The sequence below is a fragment of the Ammospiza caudacuta genome, chromosome 1, assembly GCF_027887145.1.
Source record: "Ammospiza caudacuta isolate bAmmCau1 chromosome 1, bAmmCau1.pri, whole genome shotgun sequence".
Classification (NCBI taxonomy): Eukaryota; Metazoa; Chordata; class Aves; order Passeriformes; family Passerellidae; genus Ammospiza; species Ammospiza caudacuta.
Genome location: NC_080593.1, coordinates 60,030,090 through 60,055,250, shown reverse-complemented (window position 1 = coordinate 60,055,250; position 25,161 = coordinate 60,030,090). Strand labels below are relative to the sequence as shown.

General features: G+C 39.5%; 1 protein-coding gene across 2 annotated transcripts in view; it reads left to right on the top strand.

The window, feature by feature from the left end:
• Positions 1–1,223: 1,223 nt before the first annotated feature.
• Positions 1,224–25,161, top strand: part of TPPP (tubulin polymerization promoting protein) — a 78,092-nt gene continuing 54,154 nt past the window's right edge. The window contains exons 1-2 of one of the 2 annotated variants that reach the window (XM_058821135.1): positions 1,224–1,282; positions 15,091–15,342. In XM_058821135.1, the coding sequence (XP_058677118.1) occupies positions 15,095–15,342 (248 nt within the window). In that variant the 5' untranslated portion in view covers positions 1,224–1,282; positions 15,091–15,094. Of the gene's footprint in view, positions 1,283–2,153; positions 2,333–15,090; positions 15,343–25,161 lie in introns of those variants that run through there. The other variant, XM_058821143.1, reaches the window with a different exon arrangement.

Genomic DNA, 25,161 nt, shown 5'->3' with positions numbered 1-25,161 from the left:
TGCAGAAATGAGTTTGTATGTCTGTGCCTACCAAGAGCGCGTTTAGTTTCACTACTGAATACCAATACAGACTAGGAGATGAAGGGATTTTGAGCAGTCCTGGGGAGAAGGACTTGGAGGTTGATTTGCAGACATTGATTTTGCTCTTAGGAGAGAACATAATTTCATTTGCCCTACACTACCACAAAACCTTCACTCATACTACAGCCAAACTCAACCCTAACATGAAGGGTCCTTTCAAGTCAATTTATTACATTCGTGGTCATTTCAATAATCGCCTTGAGTTACTGAAATCAGAGTTTATAAGCTAATTTTACAATAGTTTGTAAACTATTCTGTTTCCTGAGGCAAGCATAGGCACATAAGCAATCAAAACATTAGCCATATATATCTCCTGCATTTGAAAAATTGAGAATCCATTGCACGTTAGCATTTTGATCTCCTCCCTCACAACTGTGGGTAGGTTGTTTTAACTTCATTCCAGCACAGAAGAAATCAAGTTAAAATCCACCAAGGATGCTCTGCAGGGTCATTGGACTCTGGTTATAAATTCACAGATGAGGGTGCATAACGGCTGACTAGATTCCTGCTGGCTCCTGGACCGTGTCTGTGCTCCAGGGTTTTGAATGGAGTTGCTCTAGAGTAGGTTTGTGGCTGCGCCTCTCCACTGTGCCGGCTTCGGGCTGCTCCCAGGCGAGAGGCAACCTGAGGGAAGGTGAGGCTTTCTTTTACTGAACGCCCGCTGCACCACACAGCCCAGTCTTCCACACCGTGTTCATTTACATGGACGATCCCAGCTTCAAGCACAGCCGAGTGGCCACCCAGACCCAAACCTGCCGGGGCGCGGGAGAACACAAAGGACATTGGTACCTCTCGGTGCATCGGCAGCGGGAAGCGCAGGATGCGTGAACAGGGCGAGGCTCCGCCCGACGCAGCGCACCTGCCTGCGCGTTTCGGGCGATGGGGCAAACGGGGATAGCAGGAATAACGGGGGAAACGGGGCGGGCGGGAGCGCGGCCGCGCCAGCGGGCCATGTAAGGCAGCGCCGGCCGCGCAGCCCCTCAGGCGCCCCGCGGGGTCGGACGCGGCCCCGGCCGGACGGCGCGCGCCGCCTATGGGCGCTCGCGGCGGGCGGGCGGTGCCGCGCGCCCGCCAATGCCCGCGCGGGGGGGGCGGTGCCGCTGCAACGGCCGCGCCGGCTGCGGACACCCGCGGCTGCCGCCGAGCGCGCTGCACGGAGCCCGGCCAGCGCCACCAGACTTGCCGCCCTCCGCAGCCGGCGGTGAGTGTGCGGGCGCCGCTCCCGGGCCGGCCGAGCGCCGCTCCGCCGGGGGTGGGGTGGGGTGCGTGTCGTGTGCCGTGCCCGCTCCTTCTTTCCCATCGCGTCGCTAATCGATCGCAGCTCGGCTGCCGATGGCGCGAGGGGAGGGGGCGGTGGAGGCGCTGCCGGGGGTCTGGCAGCTCCGGTGCCCCCTCCCGGTGCCAGCCTCCACCGGAGGGGCGCCCGAGCCCAGCCCGGTGTGGCCGCCGCCGTCGTTATGTAACGCCTGCGGGGGGCTGCGGGCGGCGGCGCCGCGTCCCTCCTTGGGATTCACCTCCGTGCTGTCCCCGCGATGTTCCACGCTCCCCTCCGGGAACCGGGGACCAGGAGCTGGCGGGGAGCGGGGCTTGGCGAGGAGCTGCGCGCCTTTCCCTGCCATGGAGACGGGCTCCGCCAGCCGCATCCCCCGATCGCCATCGAGGTGGAACGCGCGGCCGCAGCCAGCGTGGGACCCGGGCGGCTTCCCGGCTCCCGGCGGCAGCAGGTCCTTAGCTGGGCGATGCTGGAGGCTGGGTGCGGGCAGCCAGCGAGCCCCGCGCTGCGCCCGCGGGCGGCTCCCGGAGGAGCCGGGAAGGAGCCACCTTGCGCGCACACACCAAATGCTCCGCAGTCAACAACAAAGCCTCGACCGACGACGCTGCTGCTTCATGCGCTCGTTTAGAGGCAGCGGCCCCCTTTTATGGAGACCGATGTGGAGAGACTATTTGCCGTTTATTTTCTTTTTTTTTTTTTCTTTTTCTTCTTGAAATCCCCAGGTGGTAGCTGGAGGGGCTTCGTCTTCAAGAGTCACTGCTGTATAGCGTCCTCCACAAAACCAGCATCAGGTGTGGGAGACCATTTAGGGCCTGCGGGGTAAGGCCCGTAAATATACAGCCATGTACTCAGGGGTGGAAACGAGGACGAGACAAGATCCTGTGTTTTTATCTGTAAACTCGGCTAGCTCGTTTGAAAATAAATACAGCCCCTCCTCTGCCAGATCACCATCGGTTGCAAATATTTCTCCAGTCCTGGGTAAAAGCTCTTGTACATTGGTGAAATTATTCCAAAGGGAAGTTGGATGTATGCTGCAAGGTGCCGAATGTATATGTGAATAGCATCCCAAACACTGACAGCTTTGAATCATGTAGGAGATGCTGCTGACAGCCAGGTTCCCTGTTCATGTTTTGCAGGCTCTACTCAGGGCAGGTTTGGGAGGGGACAGTTTTTTTTTTTATTTTACAGAGGGTTGCATAACCCCTCATGTTTATTGAAGAAAAGAAAGAGGAGGAGCAAACCAAAGCCCCAGCCTGAAATGAAACACATGATGTGAGACTGTCATTTACTGAGCTGTCGTGTTGTTTTCTCTGCTAGCATCATTAAATAATATGCTTTAGGTGGGTTTGAAAGGGTTAGCATGATAGTAAAACATAAAGGTATGGATTTTTTTCCCCTCTAGTATTTTAGGGTTAGCATGATAGTAAAACATAAATATATGGGGTTTTTCCCCTATACGCTTTCATAGCCTTAGGCTTAAAATAGCGTCACTGTTTATCGAACCTATACAACATTTTTTTTAAATGGCAATGGCCATTTTTTTAATCCTTTAGTGATGAGCCACTTCTTTGTGTTTTTAGAGACCCCCATCCCAACTCGACCTTAAATCTCCCCAGTCCAAAATAAAATGGTATTTTGAATGCCTTTGTATATTTCTGGGTCACAGTTATATGCTTTTAAATAGTGCATCATTTGTAACTGCTGAAGTGTATGTCCAGTATTAAATTATAGTACAGTGTAATGCTTAGACAGCATGCCATGCAAGGATCAAATTGCAGATAAAGTTCACATAGGAATCTCCTGCAATGCTTGCACTTGACCCTTGTAAATCTAAGAAAAGATATTTATAAATGGAAATATACATCCAGCAAGTAGTTATTTCTGTGTCATATTTAATCTGTGGCTTGACTGTGGTGAAAAGGCATGTCTTTTTATTTACTTTTTATAGTAGATATATTCATTCCAGTTACTTTCTGGAGGCAGCTGTGGTTGGAGCTGTTTTAATATTTGGTATTTTTATATTAACTTGGTATTTGGTAGTGGTATTGGTATTTTTGGTAGAAGCTATTTTTGCCTCTTATATCTTGAGCTTAATTTGAAAAAATAAAATAAGGGTCTTTCAAGGAGTGAGGCAGTCAGTTATGTCAATTTATGTTAAGGTAAGTATTCTCATTATAGGTAAAAGCAATTAATTGCACTCAGTATATCTCATAGCACTTCAAAGAATAAGACATGCAATGTTTAACCTTGATAACTTGCTTTCAGGTGATAAGCTAAAATACAAAATAAAATCAGATATTTTTCTTGCTTTACACACTTTAATTGTGTAAGTCTCCAGTGTGAGGATGTGACCATACTCACAAGCATCTATCTCTCTATGTTTACATATTACTGTATATATTTCATAGATTACAAGAACAGTCCTTCTGTGGCATAGTCAGTCATTCAATGATGTAATGTCCTTTTTTATTTGTACATGCATACTGATTGTAGGCTTGGATAAATGGAATGGATTCTCTTCAGCAAGCAGCAAAGTTTGTTTGTGTCTCCCCCCCGAAACCCATAAAAATGTTGTGCCTAACTGAAATTAAATGCAGGTATATAATTTCCACACCTACTGTTTCTCTGCTGTACTGGCATGACTACTGTGAGCATAAATACTTCTAGAAGTCTCTGCAAGTTAGTTGAAAGGAAATACTTTGCTTACTGTTTGTATTGCCATAGTGTCTGGAAGCTGTGATCGAGGACCTTTACTAATGTGTTATGTCCAGTATAATGGAACAATAACTTGGGCATGGCCCCCCAATATTATGATCTAAAATAAAGAACATTTTCTTTCTAAAGAAAATAAAAAACTGTGAGTGGTACAAAAGAGAAATCAAGCTGTTGTTAAGAAGGATACATTGGTATGTGTGTGCATTATCCAGCTGTGTACTTTCTCATTCTCGTGTAAGAGCAATGGGAATTGTAGAACTTAATGTAAGACTGCCTCTGTTCTCTGAGGGTTATCCTTGGGACTTGAGAATGGTTTGGGTTTGGGGGATTTTGAAATGCATCTAACTTGACTAAATGCTGAAAACTAAGGTAAACAATCTCCATCAACCTAATTTGAAACATTTTCTCTTCAGACCATCTAGTTTTTACAGTTTTTTCAATCTAGGGTAATATTTTAAAATTTTGAAATGGAGTTTTCATTTCAAATTCCATTATTTTCCCTTTTCCTGAGTGTTTTCTGTAAGCTGTTCTAGCTCTTTCTTCATCTCATCCCACTCATGTGCCTAACCCCCCTTAGAAATACATAATAATAACTACACCTCCAGCTAAAAGACATTTCTGAGTGAGTGCATCACTTTGCCCACCTCAAATTTCCCATACATGGAAGTATTGCAAGAATTTCCCATTCCACTGTAGGCTGTATTTTGGGATACTTTGGAATAGTGATGAAAATATCTGTACAGTGAAAGGGTGTTACTGGTAAAATACCCCTATAAAAATATGGTCTTTAAGTACCCAGGGACTGTACATGTGTTACAGGACAAGTATGCATGTCCTGCTCAGGTTTCAGGACACTCTTCTTGAGTGGGTGTTTATCTCAAGTGCTGACAGAGCAGAACAGACTGATTCTGTGCTACTCAGTTTTCTTTGCTCACAGTGGTGTATCCATCAAAACAGTTGGGAAGTTTTTCTTTGTTGTTAGTTGTTATGTGTGGTGGGTGGGCAATTCACTTTGCTGCTGCTGCTAAGAGGGATTCTTAACTCTGTCAGGACTCTGAGGCAGCTGTGGAGAAGCTTAGGCTCTTACTCTTGCTAGTTGTCTTAAGGTTCCCTCTTTCTTTTCCTCCTAAAACTTCTCCTGCCTTGTAGTGTCCTGCATTTGTGGTATGAGTTTACCTTGTCCTGAATGGAAGCCCAAAAGGTGGCAACCAAGAGTTTACAGTTCAAAGGTTCAATGCATTATACAGCTGATGAAATGATAAAAATGAATCTGCAGTGTTACTGTTTAAAATAATCATATTAAGTTAATTTTTGCTCAGTTTGGCTAATCTCAGGAATATGCATCTGTGTCAGTGTTCATATATTGGGAGCATTTGACAAAATGAGCACAAAGAAACTTGAAATTAAAAAAATCAATGAAATAACAGTTTTTGCTTGAGTCTCTGAGGGTTGCAGTCCTAGTTCAAATTCTTAAATGGATCAATGCTAAGAAAATTCTTGCAGTAGTAGTGAAAATGCTAAGATGTCTTGCTCACAATTTTTTTTTCCATTGTTGATGACACTGTTTAATTTACAAACCTATTTAGGCCTGTCTCTTCTGATTTGAGTATTGGAAGGAGTAGTACCCAAATATTTCATCTTAGAAGCATGTATAGATGTGAAAGAACTTACTGATTTAGCAAAATAAGTATTTCCCTTCTTATTTTGGACCAGGCTGTAGGTGGTTGCAAAAAATCTGTACTTAACGGTTAGTTTATTTTAATGGATTCAGACAAAAGTGAAGTAGCAGATTTTAAGAACATAAGGGATCTTTAGGCAGTCTAACTTGATTCATGTATTGGTTATATTGTGTTAGTTATCCAAGAGCAATAACCTAGATTTGGTAAAAGTCTGTCTTTCAGAGATATGTGACTAAATAAATCTTCTGTATTAAAGGCAGTCTAATGTGCAGACTTGAGGATGTGAAGTATTTGCAGATATTCTTGGGAGTTACCTTCAGTCCCTGATGTGGTTGATTGTCTCTTCATAAGAAAGTCATATTTCTAATTTGCAATGATGTTGCCTGAATTTTCAACTGTTCAGTTTTTTGATGTCTTGGGTAGTAAAGAGCCATTTAGTCGGTGATTCAATTTCTCTGCAGGGGTATTTGGATGTCTCAAGAATTCCACCAATGTGATTTGTAAAGTGTCTTATGGTAAAACATCGTCTCATGATTTTGCATCTCTTGTATCCTTCTTTGATCAGAAGTGCTTTGTGATTACTAAATCTTACAGTGCTTTCCAATCTCTGTTAGCTCAGTTTTTCTTGGATTTAATTTTGTCCCTGTCAATAGTTGATTCTCTAGATACTTTTACTTATGGGTGGTACTCAAAGTCCCCCATCTGAATCAAGTTTGAAGTGATCTTTCTGTACAATCTTTGATCTGCTTTCATGGAGTGGATCTTCATTACTCATGGCTTTTCCAGAAATGTTTTGTACGGGTTCTGTGGAAGTTCCAAGTAAAGTCTGGTCTGGGTGGGAATGGTGGGAGGATGCAATGTAAGTGTATGAAGAAGTGAGGCGAAGCAAGCTTTGCAATTGTAGTGGAACCTGTATTCAACTAATCCTAAAGTGATGACAGGCACAGCATGTTATTTGGAGCTGTAAATTAATTGTATGACTACTGTGGAGAGCAGTAGAGTGTCTTCCACTCTTTTCAGATCTGTGATTTGAAGTCTTTTTTTGATACATGCAGAATATGAAAAAATACCTCATCTAAACACTTGAGTCTCCTCTTTTGTAGTTCTTTAACAGGTGTCATTCAGTTTCTTCTGTGAAGGCAGTTCTAGACTCTGGCTTGTATCCTTGCCTGTGTATGAAACTGCAGAATGTTTGTGTCCAGATTAGTCATCTGCCACTGAAAGCAGCCTGGCAGAGCTTAGGATGAGTACGTAGAAAGTGGAACTCTCAAATGGAGTAGTGGCATAATGAAAAAAAAAGCATAATAAGAGTTTACCAGTACATGTCTATGTTGTGGATGCCTTATTTATGCTTTCACCTTCATAGTTAAAACCTTGTGTAAGTGACATGGCGGTTTTACAGGGTATTGTGGAGCTAGTTAAGAGTTAGCTAGATAGAGAATTTTTGTGTACTTTTAAGTGTTGTCAGGTGAACATGCTTTTTGAAAGACATAAGTTGCAATGGATCTGTTACTGATAAAGGTTTGTGTGTCTGTGTACAAATGCTTTGTTTATATAAAGAGGTGATATTTATGAAGTGGTTCTTTGAAATGGAGGAGTGTAATTTACTAAGAACTAAACTTAGTTTTGTATCTCAAGCAACATTGTATAAGTAAGTAGCTGAATAGCAATAGTTTTTAGAAATACAACAGTAACAATAATTTGTCAGCAGTCAAAATAATCTCTGTGCTGTATGATATGTTTCTAAATTAGACCCTTTAATGGCATATGTGATGACATATGTTCACAGCCTGAAATACTGTTTTGCTGAGGAGAAACATTGGAGAGGTTAAGTAGGTACCTTTTCTGTTACTCTGCGTATGTCCTGCTGAAGGTCTAAATGTATCTGTATGATCTGGCCAGCCTTGCCCTTGTCCATAGTGCTAAATTCACATATATTGTTAAGAGAGCTTGAGGTTCAGCCATGCAGTTATTCATAAAGCCTGCAAAAGGATTTAATTTTCTTTAGGTAAAGATGTGTTTAACTTTAGATAGAGTTGTTAGCTTTGCTTGTTTTGCAGTGGTCTCTGCTCATTTGCCTTGTGTTGTATGCTAGGGAAAATGGGTGGCTGTCATTCACTTCAGCGTCACATGTAGAGAAATATAACCAGAGCAGATCTCTGAAGAGGAATACTTTAACTCTGGTTCCTGCAGGTAGCTGTGAAGGAAGCTTAAGGGAAGCTTTAAGAGCGGTTAAAGCATTGCTTTTTATTAGGAGGATGTTGCATTTCTCCTCCTGTTTGTCCTTTCCTAAGCCTGAATGTTTATGCAAAATTGTGGGGAAAAGATTCCATCTGCTGTGCTTTGTCTCCACTGTTTTTATTTGGCATAAATAATTACGGGGAGAAAATAAATAAGAATTCTCTTTCATTGCAATTTTGTTAAGTTTTTATAACAAGGGGAAAATGGATCAAGTACTAAAATAAACCAGATACAGTCAGACAAATTCAAATGCCTTGCACAGTTTCATAATTCATTATGCACTCAATTAACTCATAAAAATAACACCTCCTGTGCTCATTGAAAAGTTGCTTTCTTGTTTACTTGGATTGGCTAGAAGGTCTTAAGAAATTCTGGATGACAACTACTTGTGGTGCATTGGATGAGTTTTACCAACAGTGCAGTAACAGACTCTGATAAAAATTGTGCCCTAAGCACTTGCATGCTTGGCAAAACTTGGTGAGCAAGAAGAATGAGTAGGAGAATGGAAGGTAAAAACAGGTAACACTGAACATATGAAACTAGTTTCCTGGGGTGTATGGTAGAAAGGATTAAGTAATGAGGGAGGTATCAGGGCTAAGACTGAGACCCTGAACAGATAGTGCATTTTAGGTTGTAGGAGCCTGAAGAATTTACACTGCAGACTTTGGTTGCTAGCTAGATGATGGCCTTGATACTCAGTGTAAACATAACTTTAAGTTGTTGTGTTGCGGGTATTACACCTGACAAATAAGGCTAGCCTGGGCAAAGGTGAGTGTAACAGGAAACAGGAGATCCTGGCAGTACCATTATTGCATTGCACCTGGGCCATTGTGCTGTTGGATTCTGAAAATTCATCAGTCTTAGCAGTCAGAGGTCTGCTTGATTCTTGAATGATTTCTGCTGTTTAAAAGTGTGAGTTGGAAGTTTTCCTTAATTCACGCTAGACTTTTGACCTCATTTTAGCAAATCCTGGTTGATAAGTATTGTAAAGCATGAACATTTTTAAAATACACTGCCTTTTCCGTTAGCGTGAATGTATCTGAGACTGTAATAATGCTGTAATATTCTAGTCTGTTGTTCTGTCTTAGACACTTACACTCATATTTGTTTCCATGGCAGTTGATGTTGTGAGATGACTTCATTAAAACTGTTTTTAACACTGTTTAAAACTTCCTGCAAATAAAAGCTATTAGAGGTGAGCTAGACAAAGCAGATGAAAAAGTACATGGTATAGCACAAAAAAATAGGCATTCAGATTTTTGTATCCTGCTGATATGTGTATCAGTCTTGAACTGAGCCAAGGGAAATATAGGTTGGATATTAGGAAAAAGTTTTTCATGGAAAGAGTGATAAAGTACTGGAATGGTCTGCCCAGGGAGGTGGTGGAGTCACCATCCCTGGATGTGGCTCTCAGTGCCATGGTTTAGTTGAGGTGTTAGGGCATGGGTTGGACTTTATGACCTTGAAGGTCTCTTCCAACCTAGTCATTCTGTGACATGTATGTGTGTGTATTTTTTTTTTTTTAATTTTTTTTAGCAAACAGTTTTTTTGATGTGGACTTCCTAAAAGGGTTTAATAGATTTGCAGCTAGTAAGAATATATTTTTATTTCCTTTATCAAGTCAGAGAATGTTGGCTCTTAGAGTAGTCATTGCACTCATATATCTGCTTTATGTGACCTTCATAATTAAAGTAGTGTAGAATATGGGTCCCGGGGTCCTTATGATGTTCTGAATACTGCAGAATAGAATAGACATGTTTCTTCATCCCTCTCCTTTGGTTTCCCTATCCATGGCATGGCAGTGATGATAATTTGTATTACAAATACTAAGCTTTCTGCTGAGCAAATAAGCCATGAGTTAGTTGTCAGGGATGGGGCAGTGAAGGTGCTGTGGTGAATTCTGACCTGTTAGGACACATGCATATTCAGAGTTGCATAAGCTTCTGAAATTGTTGGAAAAAATACTCTGGGACTTAGTAAGTCTTCCTTGCTGCTGAGAGATGGATTACTTGTAAGAGCAATTCCTACAAATTTAAATCAAAGCCATACTGGAATTCCTGCAGTTTCTTTACACTTGGAGAGGTTGTGGATAAGTGAAAGAGTGTAATTTAATATAAGTCCTTCAGTAGAGTTGGAAGTTGGTTAGTACTGAGGCTTTGGGTATTCACACAGCTCTTGAAATTGACAACTGAAATTCACAGAAACATTCACTTCTTGTCCCATCTTTTATGGAAGAATCCAGGTTAATAAGTGACTATCTAGTGGAGGCCTTTCAGCTGTCTGTCTGCAAATGAGTATATATTCTAGTCTCTGGCTAAAAGGAACTTTGATGATATTAGAAAACTTTTTCTAATTGCTTAGGCACGTGCTGAGAACACAGATCTGCACTTTCAGTGTATATAACGCAAGACAGTAATGAAGTCAGTGGCTGGCATCAGTTAACAAGTTAACATGAGTTAGTTTGATCCCTGGCTTAATCTCTGTATAATGTGCTGTATTATTTACCTATTGCAGAGCGAGGGAAGAGACAAGAACTGTTTTTCTGTGTTGCTAAAGGACACAGACTATAGCAGTTCATAACACAGTACCTAACTGTCTTAAGTATTCTGTGGGTGTCTGAAACTCCATTTTTTTGGAGGATAGTTGTTCTTTCACAAACTTCCAAAACTCTAGCATCTGCTTGTACTTCTTTCTTATCTGGCTGCTTTTGGTAATGTGGACCTGCTTGGTTGGAGCATGCAGTATTTGGAGAGGATTGTATTGGTGGCTATTCCCACCTTCTTTCTGCTGACTCTGGAAATTGGTATTGTCTAATTTTATACATACTAGACTTTTTGGATGGTGATAAAAGGCATTTCTTTGGTTAGCTGTAGTTGTTGTAGTCAGCATCTACACAGCTCATGCTTTTGAACAGTGGTATAATTTTGTTTTACTGTATTTTATATTTGGTATTCAAGAGTAATCACTTTCTTTCATCTTTCACTTATCTTCTTACTGTGGCCCTGCCCCAACTTACTCGTAATCTTTACTTCTAGCAGAATCTACCAAGCACTTTTTGATTCCTTTGTCCAGGGGAAAAGGGTAAGGAAGACTCAGAACAGCATTTGATCTTGAATTTTTGTCAAATAGATTATTCCTTATTTCTGTTTGAGAGATTGTTTCTTCAACATGACATGATCTCCTTCCTTATCTCTAATCACTAAAAAAAGTTAAAGGAGCTGGCCCCATCCAAAGTCTAATTTCATATCCTGTGTTGTGCAGTTCTTCACCTTCTAATTATGTTGACAAACACTTCACAGTGTTGTTTGTAGAGTTAAGAAAGAAATTAAATTTAAGTTTAAATTGAGACTAGATAATTTTTTCATCAATCTAGGTAGGTTTTTTTTTAATATATTTCATGCTATTACATAGGATTTTAAAAAGTAAACTGTAATTGTGATTTGACAAGGAGTGTCCATAATAATATTTGGCAACTGCTGCAAAGCCCTGGTTTTAGTCTCCCCTTGACTTTCTGCTTTAGACGGTGAGAATTTATTTGAAATGAGTTTGTTTTGCATACCAGATTTCACCATTCAAAACTAAAGCCTTTTCTATAGTGTGTCTGTTCCGCCTGATCCAGAACTACTCAAAAAACCCCAATACAAAGTTCATTTATTAATGAGTGAGGGAAATTAGTATGGAACTATCTTTCTGAAGGCCAAATATGTTCCTGAGCATTTTTCCTATAGCAAGTTTATAAAGTTTAAATATGTTAGCTACTGAAAGTAAGTAAAAAATTCTTTAAGTTGCTACAGCTATCATATTAAAGACTGTATTAGATAGTAAAGCATGATTCTGCTGTGCTGTGCAAAGTTGATTCATGGTTATGCACAACAAAGCATTAAAGAAAATTGGCCAGCAAGGCACTGACACTGGCTAAGGAAAGATTTTGTTCAGGAAATACTTTAAAATGTAGGCATGTGGTTATATTTTCCAATGTCAGATGAGACAGAGTGATGCAGATGTTTTCTTGTTTATAGCTTGTAAACTGTGCTCTTGTTGTATCTTTTAAAGATACTCACTCTGAGTATAGCTTCTTAAAAGAATTGCTAAGAGCAAGCAGGAGCTATCCCTGAAAATTTCTTGGAAAGTTTATTTGCCACAAGATAAAATTACAAACTGTTGCAAACCATACATACCTTACCATTGCGAATTTCCACCTTTTCCTGTCCTGTTTCTTGCATACAAAGGTAACTTTGGTTTTTAATATCCTACACAGACTTTGTTTTTGCTGATCTGTACTCTCTTTCTCTAGCCAGTTAGTATTAGCTTGGAAAATTTCTGGCTCTGTATTTTAGCTCCAGTTGATTTGAAATGCTACAAGCTTGGAAGAGACTTCTGCTTTTGGAAGTCAAGCTTCCTTGTATATAGAGGTACATCATAGATCTTCATGATCTGATTTTAAATTAAATACTCTGTTGTATACATTATATCAATAGTATTTTTATTTTTTTCTTATGTTCTTTTACTACTGTTTTGGTGGCAAAAGAATAGAGTCTGATGAAACAGAAGATTTGATCTAGACACATTTTGGTAAAAGTATGTGTGTCTTAATGTTTGTAGTAGCTTTCAATTTACTGTGCATGCTTTTTGTTTTAGTGTTTCAGTGTTGGGATGCTTTCAGATAAGGTTTTTGAGGTAAAATTCCTCTTTGGACAGTAGGCAGAATACAAAGGAAATAGAAATGGGAATTGGTTACTTTTTAAACGTTTTTATGAACTTGACATTTTCAAACTCTTTTTCCCCCTCTGTTCTTCACTTTTTATTTCATAGGTGCACATACAATTCTCAGGCTACAGTTAGTAAATTTTTGTCATAATAATTTTAATTTAGCATTTTGGTTTGTTGGCCAAAACTTGTGCTGTCTGTGTAAACAAAACAGAAGGATCCCTCGGCTTAAGATATAGCAAGGGATTTAAGCATTTAGGTGTTTTCAAAAAAAGGCAGTAGTGCTTTGGCCATGCTATGTTTGCTCAGGTGTGAAGGACAGAGGTCCTTTTAGTATGTTTTTAATTAAAAGATTCTTTCTAATCAAAAGCTTCAACAATAACTGCTTCATAGCAAGTAGCTATGGTTACAGTGTGCACGGAAGGGTATGTCATGGTTGTTTGAGTGTCAGAGTTTAAACAATATTGGAAGAGATAGAATTTTAGAACCCTTTCCCTTGCTGAGGCATTTGTACTGATGTACAGTATATAAATCAAAAGAACTTCCTATCTGATGAAAAAATAAAACCTTAACTAGAAATACCTACCCATCTCTGCATATGTTAATCACATCTCACAGCTGGGGCTTTAGAAGAAAGGCTGGGTAAGTATGATGGGCTTTCCAGCCCTTATCTAGCATTTTTCAGATTTCTGATACTTTAACCATCTCTTTATGGGTTAAAAATTTATAGCAGTGCCACTGATGTGATGGTGGTGACAGTCTGTGTGCAGTTTGTTGGGGCAGGCAGGCAGCGCGCCCTGTGCCTAGGCTTCTTAGTCCCTAGTTTAGTGCCTCTTACTTCTGCCATGCCAAGAGTGCGTGGGCAGAAGAAAAAGGTTTCTATGACATGTTTCTGGTGCTTCAGGGTGTGTTTTTTTTGTGAAGACACCTGAAAATAGTATTCTGTTGCACAGTTTAAGGTTTCATGTAAAAAACAAACCTATACTATATGTACTTGGAATAGTCTCAAAGTTCTTGTCTGAAGTAATGACATCCCTTCTCAGTATGCCTCCATCATGGATGTGTTTGTTCCAAACTAATTCCACAGCTACAGTTCTTTGGGCATAAACTTGAGAAATAAATGGTCTGGATAACAGGAGAGACTTGTCTTGTTAGCCCTTACATAATGTAACATAAGGGTTCTAACATTAATATTTTTGTTGCATTTCAAAAATACTTAATTTTTCAGTAAAAAATAAAATTCAAAGTTGAAGTCCAGAAAATAAAGGGATGTCTGTAGGAGTGACGGGGGGTCAGCACGGTCAGGACAGAGAGATCTCTGAAGCCAGGTCGTGGAACTTGCGGTTTATTACAAAGGGCATGGGTGCAGGGCCCTGCTGGAAGCTGCCGGCCGCAGCTCAGAGCAGGCCCGAGAGAAGAGAGGGGTAGAGAGGATGAGGGGATAAGAGCATAAAAGCATAAGAGAGTAAAAGGGGCAAGAGGCAAGAGTAAGAGTATGGAAAGTAAGTAAGTAAGAGGAAGAAGAAGTGGAAGGAAAAGAAGAAGAAGTGAGCGAAGTTCCCATTACAATACAATAAATCATCTTCTGTATTGAATATTCTGATTCTCACTAACCAATCTAGTACAACATACAAATCCTATAGTATTTCCATACAACCTATAAGAATCACTACATTCCCATACTGTGTTACATTTTACACCCTGAAAACTCCTCTTTGGACCCCTTCTGCCAAGCTAGCGGGGTCTGCTCTGACCCTTGGACCTGTCTGCTTGCAGAGGGTCTTGTTTCATCGAAAGGGGATTACCTTCAGCCAGCCACACCATTGTTTTCCAGTCATTCAGTAACTAAGGGATCTCAAAGCTTGCTTTCATTTCAATCTCGCTTATAGTTTCCATATTCTCAAAATCTTTTGCCAGGCAATCATATTTATAAGGCTTTTCTGTTTCATTTTCCCCAACAGATGTCTATTTTTCCTTCAGAAATACAAGTACAAGTAATGCCTACAGTGTAAAGGGCATACTTCTATTCAAAACAATAGAGTGACTGTGATGATTGCCATTTAAAAAAAAAAAAAAAAACAAGCAAATATTAAATGTTCTTTAGGTGGCTGATGTAATGATGGTGAAACTGGTTTTGTGTCCCTAGTTTCTTGCTGTACCTTTTTTTTTTTTTTTATGTACTAGAATTTTTTTTCCCAGATGGGTAGATAGTTATACAGTTCTCTGTTTAGACTAATTTTTGATGGTGGAGGGTAGTGAGTTCTTTCTAACTTTATAGACCATTTATTCTTCATATGGACTTCATATGTTGTGACATGAACTCTAGCATGTAGATTGACAGAAAGTAATCTAGTGCAAATTAATGCAATAAGTTTACCCTCCTTTTCCTTGTAGCACAATGGCTGAAAAATTGGCAAAACCAGCAAAAAGGTTATCCTCAGACTCAAACTCTCATGAAGGAGCTGCGGCAGGGGAAATAAGTGCTCTGGAAGAGGCCTTTAGAAAATTTGCTGTCCACGGTGATACAAGAGCCACAGGAAAAGAAATGCATGGGAAGAATTGGTCAAAGCTATGTAAGGACTGCAATATCATAGATGGGAAGAATGTGACAACCACAGATGTTGACATCGTCTTCAGTAAAATCAAGTAAGTTCATTTTAGCCATAATTTCATTATTTTCCCTCTCCTCACCCTCTTCCCCCCACCATGTTTGGTAGATACCATCTAAATTTATCTTCCGTTGCTTCTGATGTTGTGAGACACTGTTTGACAAAATCAATCTCTTTCTTGTTCCTTTAAAAATTTTTCTTGTTTTGTCTGAAGATACAGCTTTCAGCTTCTGACCTACTATATTAAATTGACTTTGATTTCACAGGTGTTATATTATTCAAAGACTATGATGTGATCAGAATAAATGCAGGCTATTCCAATAAACTGGTCTGCAGTAAGTGCTGTCAATATTTCTTGAAAGATATCTGAATGAAATCAGGATGTCAGGATGATCTTGCCAAAGCTTGGCCTCAGAGGACGGAGGCTAAGGTGGGATATGTACTAAAAGTCAGTATTCTAACAGCAGTCATGATGTCCAGCACAACACCAGCTCAGGTTTGAAGTGTGGGGCTATGCCAGACTTAGGGTGACCCTTGGCTACGATGAATTAGGATTGTCTTGGTCATCTGATCTTATTTTTGTGACTGGAGCTTTAGTGAAACTTTCTCCCCAGTTAAAAACCTAGGCTGGCTTAGTCAGAAACTTGTCAAACCTAAGAGAAGATATTAAAGGAAATATGTTAACAAGGGATTAATCTGTTATGGCATGTTCTGTATGAAGTCCCAAATAATTTTTTTGGTTTTGCTTTATGTATAGAATTGGATTATTTGTACCTTTTGTATTCCCCTGGCATCTGATATGATAATATTGTCTTTTCTGCTTCTTATTGCCACACTGTTTAAATTGTCTCACACATCATTGTATTGAGGGATATACTTTTTAAAGGGGTCTCTTAATTGTACTTGTAGGAACACTTATTTGGCTTGTGCACTCAAATGTTGTGGTGTAATGCTGGGAGAACATGCAAACTGCATTGCTTACAAGGTAATTGGAAAATCTTCCTACAAGCACTGACCATTTAGACTGCATCAAACTAGAGAAAGGCAGAGAAGAAAAGACCTTTAATCTTGAAAGTTGTCAGTGTAGCATATATAGTTAGAATAACCTTATTTATTTGTTTGATTTCTTTCTTTGTTCCTTTTCTCCTTGGGGTTCTTACCCCAAGGTAACTGTGTTACCCCAGATAACTGTAAACGCTACATATGCACACTCCCACCCTCTTGTCCTTGTATCAATCCCTACTTGAATGGAGTTAGGTATACCATCAGAGAGCTGTTTTATTTGAAATGGATGTTTAGGTTGTAGGGTTTTGTTTCTTTCTTGATCTGTGATATTTTCAATTTTTTTTTAAATTTTATCAGCTTAAAATTTTGTTTTATTATTTCCTGTACATAAATCTTATTGCTCCTTTCTCATATCAGTTTCTGGGCTCTTTAGTGACAGGATAACCCCATGATATTGCATGAACAGATGTGCAGCATTAGCAGATATAAAGAAGTATCAGGTTTGGTTACTGGGGCAGAAGGAATCCTGTCCTGTTGCACAGGAGTGAGTTGTAAGGTGGCAGGTACCTGAGCCTCCTGGGAAATGTTGCCAAATCCCCTTGCTGCTGTTGAACACTCCCGCTTCAGCTTGAAGGTTGTTGTCTTTGGCTCTTGAGGGGGAGGGTTAGGCCAGCAGTTTCTCAGACCTTGCTCCTGTGACCACTGTTAAGTGTTGTCATTTCTCTTGGAAGAGGCATACCATCTTTTCCTCTATCCAGTTGTCCTGGTTTAACCTCAGCCAGTGGCCAAGCCCCATGCAGCTGCTTGCTCACTCCCCCAACAGCAGCACTGGGGAGAGAACTTAGAGTAAAAGCTGGAAAACTCATAGGTGAGATAAAGACAGTTTATAGGAAAAGAAGACAAGGAATTGATTCACTGCTTCCCATGGGCAGGCAGGTGTTCAGCCATCCCCAGGAGAGCAGGGCCCCATCACATGTCACAAGTTGGGAATGCAAACACCCATCACTCCAAATGTGCCCCCTTCCTCATTACTCCCTCCACTATATTTACTGACCATGATGTCCTGGCGTCTGGAATATCCCTCTGGTCAGCTGGGGTCACTTCACCTTTCCTGGCTGTGTCTCCTCCCAAGCACCCTCACATTCATTGCCAGCATGGCAGTATGGAAAGCAGAAAAGGCCTTGGCTCTGTGCAAGTCCTGCTCAGCAATAACAAAAACATTTCTAAATTATCAACCCTGTGCTCTGCACAAATCCAAAATACAGCCACTGTGAAGAAAATGGACTCTACTCTAGCCAAAACCAGCACTCCAGTATTTAATAGCTTAGTAGGTAACTGCATCAAATGCAAAAGTATCTTAGTTTTAATTGTTTAATTTTTTGTTCATTACTCAACTTGTATATATACTTATAACATATATTTTATATATTCTTCTCTTTTAAAGTGATTTTATTTTTAAATTATATTGCTTAAGTGGCATATGGGAGCTGAGATTTGCTGTCCTTATTAGGAAGGTCTGTATTTTTTGAATGTATGCTTTCAGTAGGTATACTTCCACATTTTCTTAACTGTTGGGGTTTTGTGGGTTTTTTTACATTTTTATTCTTGAGTGCATGTGTCAGCAATTCTTTTTAGTCTAGATCACATTTATTTCACATATAATATTTTAAGTTTTAAAAAGGGAAGATCTAATGGCCGTAGGAACTCAAGTGTCAGTAATATGCTTTAACTTAGGAGGGTTTAAGCATAAGCTGGATATACAGGATTTCTTGAGCATGTTCAGACAACTGTTTTTCCTTGCTTTCTCTCTTACTTCACATTTAACCTTAAGCTCAAGGATAATGATAGATTTGGTAATGCATCAAAGCAGGCATACTCACATAATAAACTCACACTCATTTTTATTTTACAAGCAGCTTTTTCCCAGCAGAGCTTTGTGGCTTTTTGATAAACCAAATTTTTCCTGTCTATGTTAAATGTAAAACCTTAGCCACTATAGAAGAATCTCCAGCTCCCTCCAAAAGTGCAAAGTGCAGCTTCCATGCTTCAATAAGAATTCTCCTTATGGTTACCAGAAGGCTTTGTGCATCACTCTTCGTTTTGAACTCTTAAGCTAAAGTGTGTCTCACAAGATTAGCCTCAGCCTGGGATTCTTATTATTAACCAAAGTGATGGTTCAGTGGGATGGGGCTGGTGGATTTTAGCAGTTGTAGGGAACACAGGAAACATTTAAAAAGATGTTTGCCATACCCAACTACAGTTGCCATCTGCATTGTGTTAGAACTTCCAAATATATTTTCTGCTGGTTCTGTTACTGGGAAGCCACTGTACCTAGCAGGGTTGTTTTCTAGCAAGCTGTACTTAGACTTTATGACAATGACATATTTTGTTCAGACACTAGAAAATAATTAATCTAATAGAAATGTTCTTTGGATTTATGAGTTACTATGTATAAAGCCCACATTTGTTGTCTTGCTAACTTTCTCAGGCTTTATTTATTATTCTAGTAGATACTTGCAAAATAGGTAGGAACTAAAAATTGCTGATAGGATAAAGTAACAAGGAAAATTAATAAGAGATATGTTTACCTAAGAGCTACTGAAAGATAATGTTTTATTCACCAATTGGCAACTTGCTTTGCTCCAGGAGAGATTTTACCTCTGAAATTATTGAACATTTTTGTAGACTTAACACACCTTCTCCACCTCTGCCAAACCAAGTGAACAAAACTTCTGAGAGTTTTAAATAGTCTGTGATATTTCTTGAAAGCTGGGACCTATGTGTCTGTCTTTCAGAGATTCGTTCATTTGAAGTTAAATTTACTGTTGTTATAAAGGTTGAAGAAATTCCATTGAACCTTTGTTACAAATAAGAAAATAAGTATAGAATGCATGAGAATGTCAGGTCAGACTGAAATGTAGTTTGTCTGTTTATCTTGCATAAAAGGTCTACGAAGGCCTTCATGTGAGCACAACATTTATATGTATTTGAGGATAAGAAGAAGGAATAGTCTAAAGCAAAGAATCCACAGTAGTAGACATGAAAGAATTATTGATAGAATTGTATTCTTTGGTAAGAAAATATGTAAATCAGGTGATCTCTCCCCTGCTCCCCCCAAATATTTTTGTGTAACAGTAATTTGTAGGGTCCCACAAATCCTGCCAACTTGGTTGATTGTAATACAAATTTATGTTTTTTAAAATTGTTAGCTCAGAAAATTCAAGAAATGAAAAAGAATTTTGCAGGGGAATTACTTGGAAGGAAAAGCTGAAGCCTTCCTATGAGAATAGCCATATGTATGAATATTTATTATTTGCTTCCTTAGAGAGCAGAGTTAAAACACCTACCTTTATGCCAAATATTTGGATTGCATTAATGCAGTTGGAATAGTCTGCAGTTTCTGTAATGAATAGAAGAGTAAGCTTTTCTTATTTTTTAGATTATAAAGCATACAATAAAGCTATCTCTTATAATATAATTAACTTTCCATTAATCCTATACTTGGAAGAGCAAAAGGCATTGTGAAGAGTGAATGACAAAAGTTCTACCATGTCTTATGGGATGAAATCTGTTAAAAAATGCACCAAAGCCAACAGAAGTGTACATAACTGTAAATGTAATTATGAATTATGCAGTAAGCTTTCTTTTTTGTAGTTTCATGGTCAACACTTGAGATGTTGTATTCCTTTCTTCATATATTCCTTGGACTACATAAAAGAGAAACACCAGTTGCAGGGTAAATTTTAATTTCAAAGCTAGCCTAAAGTTAATTGCCTAAAGTTATGTAAAAGTCCCTTCTGCTAATTGGTACCAGGAAAACATTTTCTCTGTAAATGGCAAAGGAAACAACCTCTTCTCAGAAAAAATGGCTTATGGGATTATTAAAAAAAAAGCCTGAAAATACTTCCTAGGAAGTGATTTTTTTAACTGGTCCATAAATTCACTGCCATACTTGGAGACAAAGAATAAGTCACAGTCATATTCTGTGGGAAAGGTAGTTTTCGTAAATTACTGCAGCTGAAGTATTTGTGATAGGACCAAAACTAGTACTCCCGACTTATTTTGTAACGATAATATCTTCAGTTTCCCTGTAGCTCAGGTTTCTGCTAAAATGTAGGAGTTTAGTATAAATATCTTAGTAATTTTATATCATTCAAAGCATTAATTTATCACATACTATGTGAACCTTATATAGACATCTTTGTTTTACATTTTTTTAGTGAAAAGCAATAATGCAATCTGGGCCCACTGAATTTAGAGACATACAATATGTAGGCATGCAATAGTCTTTGAATGAAGATGTTTTTCATGGCAGTGGGAATTCCATGGGCGTCTTTTCAGTCACTGAAACACTTGCCTGCTTTCTTGGAAAATTTCTTCATTAAATGTTTCTTTTCTGGTACTCTTCTGGAGTTCCAGAAGTTTGTAGGCTGTGTGTCTTGTGTTTTGCTTGCAGAGTGCAAGTATGGATTTAGTGAATCTTGTTGCCTTGGATAAAGCAAGGTCATTGGTGACAGAGGAGAAGGGCACTGAAGAGTTCTGTGTTTGGTATGGAAAGCAAAATGTGGCTGCATTCTTCTTATTCCAACAAGATAGTGAGACACAACAGTCTAAGAACTTCAGGATTTTTTTATTAAGGAGAGCAGAACACCCAAGAATAATAGATGCTACTGAGCTCTTACCAGCATTCCAGCATGTTGCCTTAGGAACTTAAATTTCTTTGTTTATTGTGGGTCAACAACTGCTCTGGGAAATTTGATATGTTAGCTATGCTGTACACATAGTCCACTTGTTGTATGTAGTTAACATGGTCATAGTAATAGCCCCTATATAAATATCTCTGCTCTTATTTTAGAAGTGTTACCGCTCAGCACTGCAAGAATATGCTTTAGGCACTGCCATGAAATTGCTAATTCTATGACATTATTAGATAGAAAAATAAAAATATTTCTGTTTATACTGGCATGTTACTATGGTTGCAGGCAGGCCTGGGTGATGTCAGCCCTTGGATCCATTGTGAGCATTTATTTAGGTAGCCATCTCCATGGAAACGTTTGTTTGTTTTGATGTTACTATGTGTTAAATTTTAAACAAATTTTTGTGGTTCTATACTGGATTGTTATTGAAGATTAATTAAGCTACAGAAGCTTTGTAAATATACCTTACTCCCTGCCCTCTAACATATTCTTGGTAAAAGATCAAGTGGAAGCATAATTATCTTCTGTAATTCCATTCCTGATGTTGCTTTGACGTGTTTTCTTGTTGCTGAGGAAGCCATGTATTCTAAAGCCCAGAAAACTCTCTTCCATCTTTTTGAGAAAAGAAAGTTTTGTTCCCATGGAGAATGTTCGCAACACACTTTATTGTGCCCTGACTTTTGAGCAGACCCACCCATGCACTGTCCTCACTGTCTTGCACACTTGGCTGTTTAGCCTAATTCCCACAGCCTAGATCAGTTAGGTCTCTGCAGGAGCACTTCGACCTAACAGCTGGGCCTTAATGCAGCAATAGTTCACTGTGGCTGCAAGACTTCGGTAATGGGTAATGTTTGCTCTGAGAAGCTGGCAAGAAAACTCTTGGCAAAAACGAGTATTTGTCCCCATTTGTCAGCTGTAATTGTTGTCTTCTTTGTATTGAATAAGTATGATGCTTCTTGCTTTCTTTTTGTATTTGAAAGGACTAGTAGTTTGACACCTGAGCTCATTCAAAACAAATATCTGTCCATGAGGTTTCTCTGAAGTAAATAGTCTTTAATGAAGATTTTTACTGAAGTCTCTCTTAAATTTTTCAAGTATTTCAAATAGGTATGAAGTGGTCTTTATATATAAATGAAGTACCTAGTTATTGCAAGCTATGTTTTACATCCCTATTGTAGATTTTGATAGTGACATAGAAAAGGATTTTTGTAATCCTACTTCATTCATGAAGTAGGCATAACAGCTAACTTTTGTACTTCAGTCTGCTTACATCAGGAAATAAGTTTTAAGTGGGTATAGAACAATATGTAGAGCAAAAGCTTATCTAGTAAGTCTCAGGCAAGTTGTGAAGCTGTGCATTTTTAGGTAGAAATGTATGTAAGTATCAACAGAAAGTGTTCTTTTTTGCCACATCTATATTTTAATTGAAATTAGGAGCCCATTGCCTTTTCTGCCTAAAAAGCCAAATGTAATGTTGCCATTTGCACTTTATCCTTCAAAAGCTTTTTATTTAAAAAAAAACAAAGCAGGTCTTCTTCTTCTGCCCAGAGGCATAAATTCTCAAAGTAAAACAGTGATAGCATATGAGAAGGAAGATGGTTTTAAATTCACTTGCTGTAACACAGGCTTGTTTTATGCATGTATAATGGGTAAATTTTATACCTGTAATGATGTTTGCTGATTAGGATTTTAAAAACACCACTTTACAGGATATCACATGAAAACCTATAGATAAGGTGGTGAGTGATTCATTTCCCAGCTGATACAGAATGCTGCATGATGTCATACACAGTACTGTATATAGCAGCTTTCTTGGTATTTGCCACACTTTGTGGCCTATTCCACATGTGTGCTACACAAACTTTTACTGGCTTAGAGTAGAAGTCAGTTGTTTTGGTTTTTGGTTTCTTTTGCAGGTCAACCTATTGCACCATAATTTAAAACTATATGTTTTTCACATGTAAAAGCAGCTATGTGAAATTTGCCTTAATTTTACTGACTAAATAAACTAAATAACAGGCAAGTATTTTCCAGATGGTTAAATATCAGTTTTGATTTCCTGGATTGAAGTAGAAGATTATTAAGATGCAGAGGACAAGGCAGCCTTGTCTGCAGCACCCAGGTGATTGTAAAGTTTAAGATCCTGTGAGGGGATGATCAAGATTAACAACAGAATTACAAAGCTGAACTTCAGAAGGGCAGTTCTTGGCCTCTGTGTTTTCTCTCTGGAAGCTGCCCTGGAGAGTAGAGGTGTCCAAGACAGCTGGTTGGTCTTCAAGGCAGCTTCATCAGAGTGCAACATTTCATTCCCCTGTGCAGGAAGTCAGGAAGCATGGCAGCGGGCTAGCAAGAGTAAGCATTGAGCATCCTACTGGGCTGGATCTGGATCACGAGAAGGAGGTATGCAAGAGATGGAAGCAGGGACAGGTTTTGTGGGAGGAATAAAGCCCATGCATGAAGAAACAGAGTGAGCAAAGTTGAAGTTCAGGCCAGTCAGCATAACCTCAGTCCCTGGGGAGGTTATGAAGTAAATCCTTTTGGAAGTCCTTTCTTAAAACACAAAGGACAAGAACATGATTTGGAGCAACCAGCATGGATTTGCCAAGGACCAGTTATGCCTGATTGACTTCATTGCTTTCTCTGATGAAATGACTGACACTGTAGGTAAAGGAGTGTAGTTGGTATACATTGCTTAAGGCAAGGACTTGGCTCCAGTCACATTGTCCCCAAATTGGTGAGGCATGGGCTGGAGAGTGGACCGTGCAATCTAGGGGGCAGCTCTAGAGGTGGTGATGGTGTCAGTGTTGTAGTTTAATAACCCCAGCTGGAAAATAAGCCTCATGTAGCCACTCTGTTTCTTCTACCAGTGGGATGGGGAAGAGAATCAGAAGGATAAGAGTGAGGAAACTCATGGGTTGAGTGAAAATAGTTCAATAAGAAAAGCAAAAGTTGCTCACACAAGCAAAGCAAATTAAGGAAGTCATTTGCCCCATTCCATGGGTAGGCAAGTGTTCAGCCATCCCCAGAAAAGCAAGGGTCCATCATGCAGAATAGTCACTTTAAAATATGATCACTCTGAATATCCCTCACTTCCTCCTTCCCAACATTTGTCTGTTGAGCATGGCGTCATATGATATGGAATATACCAGGGGTCAATTGGGGTCAGCTGTCCTGACTGTGTCCCTTCCCAACTCCTTGCATGCCCCCAGCCTTCTCGCTGAAGGAGCAGCAGGAAAAGCAGAAAGGCCCAGAAGCTGTTTCAGTGCTGCTCAGCAATAACAAAAACATCTCTATGTTGTCAACACTGTTTTTAGCACAAATCAAACATACCACTTTATACTCGTCACTGTGAAGAAAATTAACTTTATTCCAGCCAAAACCAGCACAGATGAGAAGTTTCTGAAGGTGAGGTGACAGCAGTCCTTGCAGTGAGTGTGAGTTGTGGCAGCAAGGAAGGGTAGCTACATCCTGGGCTGCGTGAGTCAGTGTGTGGTCAGCAGGTCTGGGGAGGTGATCCTTCCATGCAGCTTGGACTTGTAAGACTGTATTGGGAGTGTTGTGCCCAGTCTGGGGCTCCCCTGTGTAGGAAATAGATTGATACAGCCCTGGTGCTGGGCCACCAAGATGGTCAGGGGGGCTGGTTGTGGTACATGGTGACATGTGGAATAAGTATAAGTTTCTTTGTGCTCCTATTAGCAGAAATTAACTTCTTGTTATGAAGTTAGAGTAGTGGAAATTTTATAGGGAAAAAATAGTGTGTGTATGGATGCTATTTACTCCTAAAAGTAGACGTGAGCTAAAAATCCTTCATCTCAGAAAGAAGATTAATATACTATATATGTTGCAATTACATATATTTAATCTACCTATGTGTGTAAAACTACTTATACAATTTAGATGTAGTCTGCTTGGATTCTGATGTTTGTGAATGGAGGTGTGCTCCATCTGATGTGATGTTTATCATTCTTCAACCTTTTTGATTTTTGTTTATCTTTCCTTAAAAAAACAACAGTGGCTTGACTTGAAGAGCTTAATTGATGTATTCTTTCCGTTATCAAGATATTTAGGAGGACTTTTTGTAACTGAATTGGAGCAAGTTTCTGAAAGACTGGAAATGAAATCCTCATCAGCTGTCTCAGTCCCTCTGTGAGCCT